Genomic DNA, 11,458 nt, shown 5'->3' with positions numbered 1-11,458 from the left:
TATCAAACCTTCAACTCTCACCAATGGTCTGCACATTGAAGGCTTGACATGCAAATGTTGGCAGTCATGGTTATTGTGGCCATGAAGGCCCGACAGATAGAATTCGTGGTTCGGCGAGGAAGTCTCTATAATACAAAATAAATTAAAAATAAGCTCATTAAATAGCATGGCACAATAGGCAGCCGTTAGATTCTGTTCAACGGCTCAAATTAGGAGGAAAAAACAAGTAGAGGATCTCATAGGTTTAAATTTATGCCTATATATATATCATATTTCTTTATTCATACGGCACATCATTGGTTCGAGTTTTAGCGTTGGTGAATTATACGATGATGGTCAGAGGGAGGTTGAGCACGTTTATCAACATTTAAATAATAAACCAATCATCAACTTACATGTCCTTTAATTTCTAAAATTTAGTCTTCAAATTTAATCTTCCTAGCATTACCTTTAATCTAAACATTTCCAACAGCAGTATGTGGATGCAAATTCCTCCAATGATGGATTGACGAAAATCACACTTGCAAAACAAGTGACACTGTTAACTTAATTGACGAAAACCCTTGAAAAAAGAGGGGAGGGTGATTGCCAGAGGCTGCGATGCCTAAGTCAGAAATAGTTTGAGAGAAATCGAAGTAAAAAGTTGCGATTATGGATCTCCTTGTTTGACTTGGATATTTATAGGAGAGACTCCGTGTAGGCAGTCGACTAGTAAGGTTGCAGATTCTAGGTAGATCTTGTGTTCTGCTAGGATGGTGCAGACCTTATTGTGGAGACTGCTTGAGCATCTGGTGGTAGGCGCCATCTTTAGCAGGTTGATTTGCCGAAGAGGATGACACCCAAGTGAGACTCCAAAGAGTCGATTCTTGCCTCCTTGAGTCGGGGATGGCACGGTAGTAGGATTAGGTATATCATGGGTCCATAGAGGATGACATGATATGTACTTGAATCCGAAGGCCCAACATCCATAGGGCAGACACATACTTAGCTAGGGTTTTGTGTTTGGTCTGCTCACGACATTAAAAGTAAATCAGTCATATGAGCAAATAGTCCATTTATCGTTCTCCTATTGAATGTGGTTAATTTATGTCTCCACATTGTCTATTCATTTGTCTAAAAAGAACTCTCTAAAGTATATTTGTATTCTCTTTATAAAGCCTTTGGCTTATAGTTGTAATAAGAAATTAAGTAAAGCAAGAAGCAATACAATCAAGAGCTTTGCAGTATAGTAACTCAAATTCTCAGCGGTACCAAGTATATTTCATCGTTTATCCAACGAATGGTAACAGAGCTTTTGTTTTTTCATATCTAGGCGTTCAAAACATCTCTAGCAAATGGCATTGGTCGATGCTGAGCTGCATATTATTGGTAAAACTGAAGGCGAATGCATAGATTAGCATTAGCTGTCCCGATATCAAAAAGCCAATTAAGTTAGCTGAAATTGATCCCATAAAATGGTACCTAAACTTAGTGACGAAGCTACAGAGGGACAAGGAGGGGCAGCCGCCCCTCCCCTCATCGGAAATTGCCACTGAGAGGGAGGATTCCGCCCCTCTGATATTTTGAGCCTGTTGGAATCTAGTTCTGCTTCTGGTTTGCAGCGCCGCGTTGATGCTGCTGCGTTTAATTTTTTTTTTTTTTTTAAATACCTAGTCCCCTATGATCTTTCTAGCAGGACTTGTGGTCGTCTTTGGAAGGTTTGTTGCTGCCCTTCAGCAATATGCCGCATGTTGGTTGTAGAAAGTTGAAACTTAGACCGAGAAAACGAGAGAGAGCTAGAGAGAGTGCTGAAACTTACATGGAGAGGACGAATGGAAAACATGATAGAAAATGATCCAACAGGATCCTCTTTGTGAGGTTCCCGAGGATCTGTGAATTGTGTCCGTCCATTGTATCATGCGGTCAATTTTCGTCAGGTATTATTTGTGTTCAATTTTAAATAAAATAATTTAAAATAATTTCTGACCGCACGATGTACGGTAAACAGATATGATTCACGAATTTCCGAGATCCTCACAACATTAATATTGCTTACCATCTAAAAAGATTTGATTGTCTACATGTTTCTGGACTTTTTACAGTTTTAAATTTCACCCCTCCCCTCGACTATTCGTGGCTTTGCCGCTGCCTAAATCCTAACAAAAAACTGCCCCGGCATGAGAGGCTTTGTTATATGTTGTCGAGGATCCAAGAAACGAATGACATGGATAACACCGCCTTTGCATCGATCGTCACCTCTACTCTGCTCAACCCCTTAATTATCTACACAAGTGAAGGCCACCGTAATGCTTCCGCCTGCAATATATGTTTTGAATGCTATTTGTTTGTCGTGTTAATTTTTTGCTTCTAGCCGGCTGAGATGACATGGTAACTTTTGGAGAATGAGAGACTTTGCTAGCTAGCTTACGAAAAGTTGACATAGTATTTATAAACTACACTCTTCTTTGGTTGTTGCTAGCTTGCAAATGTATTAATTATTACCTTTTTGGCGAAACCGAGGTCCGAAATCATAAATTCGAAGAAATTTCCTATTGAAAGCTCAATTCATATCAGACTTGTCATTTCCCTACAATTACAAAATTACACACGCGCGCACACACACACAATACCATTAATTTAAAGTCCATTGCGAGCAATATGTTGAATCACAAGAAGCTTGAGTTGTAGACAGCCCGGAAGTAACTCTTTTTTTTTTTTTTTTTGTTGTTGATAGCCATGAAGTAACTCTAGTTATGAAGAACACTGAAGATAAAACCTTTTTTGTGGCTGTGAGGTCAGTTTCTTGCAATCTAAGATTTCACCTTGTTTTATTACTTCTGAATTTATTTCGTATCAAGAATATTATGAGTGCAATTTTTCAACCTTTGGCGTGTCTTCTTCAGGACTCCAGAACCTACTTGGAGTTTAGATGTTGCTGCAAATGGAAAAGCTGCAGTGAAATTATTCGATGAAGAACATAGCCGGAGTAAAAAATATTGGCCAGTATTAATCAAGGACATTCTTCATCCACAAGGGTCGTTCGATCCAATGTGGAACATAATATTCATTATATCATGCGTTTTGGCAGTCTCGTTGGATCCTTTGTTCTTTTACATTCCAAACATCAATCAGGATGGCAAGTGTCTTCAATTGGACAAAACTTTGCAGACAGCCGCTCTTATGTTACGATCAATGACCGACCTATCTTATATAGTCCACATTATTTTTCAATCTAGAACACTAGTGCTCTCTGAAGTTGACGCATATTCTAGGGCATCAAAAGTAAAGTCTTATACAGTTTCTTTGAAACGAATGGGTGGTTTGGTACTTGGCAAAAAGATTTTGCAGTCATCCATCCCGATTGACATTTTATGTATTCTTCCCCTTCCACAGGTAAGAAAGAGATCGCCTACTTGAATTAATGTTTTCTGCTTGTTAACTACCTATATATTGATATATTTTGAAGGCAAGTCAGTGGATTAACTGATCGAACATGTGCTACAAGTTAACTAACTGTTGGCTTAATTTATTAATGTAACATCTGCAGGTAGTAATTTTGATTTTCTTTTCAAAAATGAGGGGCTCAGGTTCTTTGAATACAAGGAAGTTTCTGAGCTCTCTTGTTCTATTGCAATATGTGCCACGGGTTCTTCGCATCTACTTATCGTGCAAAAATCTCAACAAGAATCCTAGCGTAGAGATATGGGTTAAAGGTGTATTCAATTTCTTTCTCTACATCCTTGCTAGTCATGTAAGCTTCCGTCTTGTATAATTTATATTTGGTTAACTACTTGAGCTTTAAAATTTGCTTTAAACTAAAGTAGCTATAGTCCGGTGACTAATTAATTAATTTAGTACGTACTTGGTGTTATTTTTAGGTACTCGGAGCCTTTTGGTACTTTTTTTCTGTTCAACGAGTAACGGCCTGCTGGCAGTATGCTTGTGCAAAAATTGGATGCAAACCTAGTACTTTTCACTGTGATGACAGTTCGTATAGAAATATGACGTCTCTAAATGAATTATGCCCTATAAATCAACCAAATGCAACAGTGTTTGATTTTGGCATATTTCATGAAGCCATTCAATCTGATGTGTTGGGGTTGCAAGATTATCCACAAAAGTTCTTGAAATGTTTCTGGTGGGGTCTGAGAAATCTAAGGTTTGCACATATCTATAAAATGATTTGATCTTACATAAATGTATATTAAACTGAGTAGAAAACAAAAAGAAAATTAACAGAAACAGAAAACAAGCAAATGCATAAACAAGTAATTACTTGCTCGGCAAGTGATATGTTCTTACTTTGAGCATTTTGAAATTAGAGATTCAGATATATATGTTATCTTTTAAATATTTGCTCGACTTCAATTTTGCAGTTCTCTTGGTCAAAACCTACAGACTAGTACCTATGCATGGGAAAACCTCTTTGCGGTTTCTATTTCTATAACTGGCTTGCTACTATTCTTATATCTCATTGGAAATTTACAGGTTGGTGTTGGATATATATCTAGAATTATCACTTTTTGTCCTGGAAAATATATATATATATGTCTGATGGATATAAGTGATGAAATGCTATATCCGTTTGAGTTTGTACCAGAAATGGCTACTTCTACTGAAGGATTATGTTGGTATGGGTGATGAGTCCATAAACATGATTTAACCCCTTCTCGGAGAAATAAATTTACTGGTGTCGTTCATTTTTTCTCCGACTCATATAGTAACACCGATTGAGTCCCTTTCTTCTAACCACATTGTGATACAACATTGTGTTATCGATCCTGATTCCAAAAAAATGAAGTTTTGCATAATACTAACGAACTGACGAAGTACCTTTCTCTTGTTGTGGAATAGACGTATATGCAGTTGTCAACTACAAGATCAGAGAAGCTAAGACAGAAGATGAAAATGAAAGATCTAGAAATAGAATTATGGTTATCTAGGAATGGCCTCCCTAAGGAACTGAAGACGGTGTTCATGGAAAACTTACAACGAAAGCTTGAAAAAAACAAAGAAATTCATGTGGTGAATATGCTCTCTATTCTTCCATTGGAACATAAGAACAACATCAAGTACCATCTGTGCTTGGCCATGCTGAAGAACGTAAGTTCTATGTTCCTCTTAATTTCTATCAGGAAACTAGGGCCAATAACAAGGCTATAATTCTCCCACAATAAATTCTCAAGGCTAGCTGACCGTACGAGTATATATATATAATGATATGAGTAATACTATTTAGACGCAATCTGACACACTTGGTGATGCAGTTTCTAATACTGGTAGACGCCCTTACAAGCATGTCTAAATAGCATTAATGCTATCGCTCGTGACAAGTGATTTGATTAATTTATTATCTGTATTTGTACCTAATGCATATAGGTGCCTATGCTGCAAACTGTCGATGAACAAGTATTGAAGGTAATTTGTGAGAATCTTAAGCCAGTTACATATAATGAAGATAGTTATATGATTCGAGAGGGAGAACTACTTGACAAGATGTTGTTCATCACGCAAGGCATCGTATGGACCTATACATCTAATAACAGTATTGAAAGATCAAGTGGATTGGCATTAAGAACTCGCTGTCTTACGAAAAGCGATTTCTGTGGCGAAGAATTGCTAGATTGGGCATCAAAGTGTACCTCCTTTTCTGACATACCCATCTCTACCAGAATTGTTAAGGCTCACACAAAAGTGGAAGCATTTGCTCTAATGGCCAACGACTTGAAGACTCTAGTCTCTAAATTTTGGTGGCATTTCAACAAGGAGATGCCAAGCTCGCAGGAGGAGTTGCTGGCAGCTACTTCCATTCAAGCAGCATGGCGCCACAATCGGGTAAAGAGAAGGTCTTCGGCTATAAGTCCCCTGTATTTGATTGACGAAGGTGGAAAATCACAAAATTTTAGTACCCCCTTCTAGGCCTTGTAAATCTTACTTCAAACTGGGTAAATGCCTTAATTGCTGGTAAATTTATGTACTTAGGGCTCGTTTGGTATTGCTATGCTTTGAAGAAAAAAAAAACTGCTTCTACTGTGATGTGAGAATAAGCTCATTTTTGTTGCTTCATGTTTTTAGCTTTTTTTTTCACCCAAAACTGTGAAAATAAGTTGTTTTTAAGTGTTTACCAAACATTTTTTTAAGCTCAGCTTTTTTTTATACCCACTTTTTATAAAAACACCTTAATACCAAACAAGTACTTAAATTGTAAGTAGAAGTGTGGAACCCCGAATTCAAGTTGAAATCCTATTTAATAAGAGTATCTCCACCAGTTGGTGGAGAGCAATGGCAATTGGAGGGCAAAGACAATAATATTGCCTTTACAATTCACTCTAAACTGGAATTGCCTTTGTGCAAGTTCACTCGTTTGGAAAGAAAAACGGCAAAGGCAAAGGCGATTAGTGTTCATAAATATATGTTTTAATTTTTTAATGAATGTGGACATTACAACAAATATAATTAAAGTCTAATTCCAATAAATAATTTTAAATACTATGAAATTTCATAGCATTACAACAAATATAATTAGTTTTAAGCTAGGGGATAAAATCAGTGTGGCTTGGTCCGTCTTCAATGTATGGAACTTCCACATCTTCCAAGGAAACCTTCTTCTCATGACGCGATTTTTTTCACTTCAGGAGATTCACCATCGAGGTGTTAGGACATGATCTTCCAATCCTTCTCCTCTTGCCCTTCTTGCTGATTCAACTCTCTTTCTCTCGCCTTTGCTTTATCTCTAGCCTTGTCTTGCTCATATATTAACCTGTCTCGTTCCATATCCAATGCATGTTGTCAAGTCAACTCATCAACTATTTTTTATATAGTTGCACCAAACACCCAGGTCTATATTACTTATCCTTTCCGATCCCTTATATGGGCTATCGAACGAGGCCTAATGAGACTACCTTCACCACAAAATTAAAATGACATGTCAAAACGCTTAGTAAAAGTGATGAGACTACATTTCAATAACCATACATAACTCTTATACCTTAGCAGCAGATATGGATCAATTGGTTTAGATTATAGAATCTCAAGGTTGGTATTCCTAATCACTTATAAGTGAGAGGTCTTAGGTTCGATTCTCGACTAAAGACGAGCTTGAACCACATTATTGCTAGCTCATTATGAAGCTACACCCACCTCCTCTTCCTTAGTGTAGATAATATTGTTTGTTAAAAAAAATAAAAAATTCCCAAAGTTATCCCAAAACCCAGTATTATGTGACCTCATTCTCGGGTGATCAACCAATGACTTTTTCAAAAACACTACATGACCTATTAATCTAACAACGTGAAAAGTACTTAAATTGTTCAGAATATTCTTAAGGCCACATGTTCACAGGGGATTCTCTATGAAATTTATTAACACTGAAGGGATTATTACATGAACTACATATCGAATGCAATAACTTTGTTTAACAGTTAAAAATCTCCGCGTGCGGCTAAAAACACAAGTTCAACAACCATGATTTCTTAGAAGAGACTACTAACATAGCTACTTTCCCAGAAATGCTATAAATTTCATTCCATTTTTAGCGGACGTGAGGGACTCTGTTGGGAAATTGTGTTGGGACCAACAAATCTCCTTGGAGGAGTGCCTTCCAACAAAGGCCTTCCATAGCCTTCAGAAATAGGCCCCCCGGTGCCCACAAGGGAAGTCCTCCTTCCACCGTGCGTTGGAAGAATGAGGCGGAATGTCCAATGCAGGATATTAGGCACAAACACCCTGTACAGCAGGAATATGTCATACCAGCTTGGATACTTTACGTACGAATCTCCTTGACAAGCCCCAGCTACAATCAACCTGGCAAAATCTTCCACAGGCCCACCGATTACATGTACCTACAACAATATAAATATGTTTCATTTATATATAGCACATTTGAAGTACTGTTTCTTAATTTGTCTGCTTTGGGTTTGAAAACCAGAGCAACTAGCAATGGCGCATGCCTCATTGGGCTAACATAATGAAATATCAAAGCCATCGACCAACCAGTACCTCCCTTTCTTCTTTCCATTGCATTTCGGCGCCCTCCTCTAGCATGAACTTGCCTCTTGTCATCTCACTTCCAATCCATCCGTGAGTTGCAATTGTTATCCCTACCTCATGATTTACTTCTAATCTCAAGGTCTCATAAAAGTTTACCAGAGCTGCCTTTGCTGCCTAGTGATTCAAACACAACAAAAGGATAGTAATTAATTGACGATTGCTAGGTCTTCAACATAGTTACTTCGACTACAGAAATTTGTCCTAAATAAGTTTGTCAAGGAAATTTGGTGGATCAAGGAATGCATCCTAAGCACTGGATTATTCTAATTTGACGATGAAATATATACAATTCTAGTTCCATGTATATTTCTCATTTTGAAATGTTAATATACTTGACCAATCTTCCGAAAGTAAAATGAAATGTTTGATTAAGTACTATATACTCACAGCATATAAACTCATTCTCGGTAGAGGTAACCAGCTCTCAACTGATGCATTAACAATTATCTTTCCATTGGTTCGACGTAGGTAAGGAAGAGCAACATATGTTGGATATACATTCCCCCAGAAATTTATATCCTGAGAACAAAGATGTTCATAACCACAATACCTCATCGATAGATAATTTTCCACATAAGGAAGAGCAATTTGCTTTAGAATTTTAGTGCAAACATTTGGACTTCTAATCATGCAACTTTGCAATACGTACCAACAAAAGGGGAAAGACAGACGTGTCTGTAACTTCCTCGAAGTAGAATGTGTGTCCTAGACTTACTGTATTTACAAGGTGATCCACTGCAAAATCAGAGAAATCAAAATAACTACTTTGTAATCATAACTAACATCATGGCACCACTGAAGGCACAAAATTCATCCCATATGGAAAGACCATGAAAGAATTACCTATTAATTTAGTTTGTAATTATAAAAATTCATAAGAGTGCAACTGCAGAATTGTTGTTTTCAGCTTAGTAGGAAATTAACATAAAACAAATACCACTGTTCATTATTCAGCTTACTATAAACATTCATTTTCGCGATATCTCAGGAACAACTACAAGCCATTGTTCTAAAAATCCCCTACTACTATCTCCTAGGTGCTAGGCAGCTGACCACCGCCCCAATTAATACCTAGGCGTTTGAAAATTAAGAAATGACGCTTAGACCTGCTAAGACACACGCCTAGCCCGCCCAAACCCGCCTAGGTTGCGACCCAAACAGAAAATAGATAACTTACATTTTGCATTTTTTTTCAATAAATTAAAAGAGACTTGTTGAATACTTAAATGAACACACATTATATGTTTGTTCCCCATGTTTTCATTATATTTCAATACTTCATAATATATATATGTCATTCTATTTTGGAATTTATGATGTAATTATATATATTTTAAGTATAAACAAAACTTATTTACACAAAATATAATAGATTTACTTAAATCCGCTTAAGTACTGCCTAGGCTCCGCTTAGCTATTTAGGCGCTAGGCCCCAGCCTGCCGCCCAATGAAGTTTATCGATAGAGTTCTTTGCCAAAATGGATAACTAGAAGTCATGAACAATTGCATTCTTTAGACAAACAAATATATATATATATATATATATATCTAAGATATCACAAGTCCACGACCAAAATAGGGTTGAAGCACTGATTAGTCCGCATCTGTCTTAGTTAAATTCGATCTTAACTGCTCGGTGCGTGGCTGTAGCTTTCATAGTTAAGGTAACTGTGAAAATAATAATATATAAATGTACACATAATTTTATAAATCTGCAGACCACTCAGTAATGCTTATGACCCATTTGTTATTTCAAGTGTAAAACTTTTGTTTTTAAAACCATGGCTTTCTAAATAACAAATTTTCTCCCTGAAAAATTGGGTGGCGCTTACCTCGGCCATGGAAGCTTATCGTTTCACTGATAAATCTCCTGCATTCCTCTTCCTTTACAACATCTGCGGCTATAATCATGACATGCTTTGCACCTATAAGCCTTGCATTCTCACTGATCACACGCAGTCTGTTCTCTCTTCGTGCCACTAGTACAAGATTCGCCCTCCTCTTTGCATATTCGTATGCAATTTGCTGCAATTACAACTTTTATGCTTTACACACACAAACACACACACACACACATAACCACTTTTATCAAACTACCAACGTATCTGTTTCCTGCATTGTATCCTCTTACTCTTATCATATACTTGTAAGGTTAACTGTGTTTTAGAAAGTTAATATGTAATATACATGCATTATTAGGTGATAAACATTTGCTACAAAGTTTCAGAGTAAAAAATTTCACGTTTTGGACCACATTTTCATCGACAGTTAGCGATATCAAATATTAAATATCATATTGTCGATATTTTCATAAAAACCGATATTTAAAATTCGCTTGAAACAGGATGATCTTCAAAATTGATGCATACATTTTATTGGTAATAGGGGACTTATAATTACCTCTCCTATGCCAGAAGAAGCTCCTGTAATTATAACCACCTTATCTTCGACAATTTCACTGTTGAACAAATTGTAAAGCCACTCACAACCACTGATGAAGGTCAACGCTGGCCAAGCAAACGCCAGCATCACTAAACTTGCCGGTGGCACCACCCAATTCAGCACCGAGTTAAACAAATCCATCGGTTCGGTTCGCCAAACAGCCTTGGTTAACCCTAATTAAACACACAACAGCTTTGTTTCTTTTTTGTTTTGTAACCGATGCTGGTCCAAAATGTGACCGATCAAATTCAGATAGGAAGAGATAAGATCCAGAGAGAGAGAGCGGAGTTGATGAGTTTGAAATAATACGGTGGGCAGTGGCAGTGGCAGAGATGATGATCAACTTCAACACCAATATCATTACATGCAAGGAGGGCACGTGTTGGTGGCAATCTCATGTAGTGACGGATGGAAGGATTTTTGGATTTTCCTGCATGAGTCTGTGCTGCTCCAACTTTGCTATTTGGTGATGAAATGTAGCACCATGGTCCGGACACCTGTTCTCTTCACTTGGTTATTTCTCTTTTTTAAATATAAAATAAAATAGAACGTTCTTAGGGCAACATTGCAAGGGTTATCAAAATGTAAGGCATTTTTTGCACCACGAGTAAGAGAATTAAGCCAAACACAACTCCAAGAAAGCGTATGCTTTAAACCTATCAGTTGATTCGCAACAAAATTTACTCCTCTAAAAATATCTTAAGGCTAAAGCAGTGGCGAAGCCAGGATTTGCCGAGGGGAGGGGCGAAATTCAAAAAAGTGCAAGGTTCAATCGAAACGGTTGCCTTCACATTGGAGAGGGCAAAGTTTTGAATCAATATTCATAACAGAAAACAGTCTATCCACCAAATCGGTTGTAAACGGTAAGATCAAAGCCATGTAAGAAGCTTAAATTGGTAAGAATTAGATTCTAAAAAACATTAGGCGCTAGTCAGGCAGCGGACTGGGGCCTACCAATTAGGCGCCTAGGCGAGATTTAGGTAGGAGC

At 37.3% G+C, this 11,458-nt stretch overlaps 2 protein-coding genes across 2 annotated transcripts; one reads left to right on the top strand and one right to left on the bottom strand.

Moving 5' to 3' along the window:
* The first annotated feature begins 1,896 nt into the window (after window positions 1-1,896).
* On the top strand, window positions 1,897-5,898 carry LOC103441842 (cyclic nucleotide-gated ion channel 1-like). The gene is made up of 8 exons (XM_008380554.3): window positions 1,897-1,916; window positions 2,714-2,773; window positions 2,883-3,372; window positions 3,527-3,730; window positions 3,858-4,138; window positions 4,356-4,467; window positions 4,834-5,082; window positions 5,359-5,898. Exons 1-8 carry the CDS (start codon window positions 1,897-1,899, stop codon window positions 5,896-5,898), a joined length of 1,956 nt encoding a protein of 651 aa, XP_008378776.2.
* A 1,427-nt stretch (window positions 5,899-7,325) lies between these two features.
* Window positions 7,326-10,910, bottom strand: LOC103441796 (11-beta-hydroxysteroid dehydrogenase B). The gene is made up of 6 exons (XM_008380496.3): window positions 10,429-10,910; window positions 9,861-10,053; window positions 8,678-8,763; window positions 8,416-8,547; window positions 7,978-8,142; window positions 7,326-7,820 (listed from the first exon to the last, which is right to left on the bottom strand). Exons 1-6 carry the CDS (start codon window positions 10,609-10,611, stop codon window positions 7,500-7,502), a joined length of 1,080 nt encoding a protein of 359 aa, XP_008378718.1. The 5' UTR covers window positions 10,612-10,910; the 3' UTR covers window positions 7,326-7,499.
* Window positions 10,911-11,458: the final 548 nt, after the last annotated feature.

This window comes from Malus domestica, chromosome 08 (genome assembly GCF_042453785.1).
Source record: "Malus domestica chromosome 08, GDT2T_hap1".
In the NCBI taxonomy this organism is placed as follows: Eukaryota; Viridiplantae; Streptophyta; class Magnoliopsida; order Rosales; family Rosaceae; genus Malus; species Malus domestica.
Note: the sequence above shows the minus strand (reverse complement) of the source record. Positions and strands in the feature narration are given on the sequence as shown.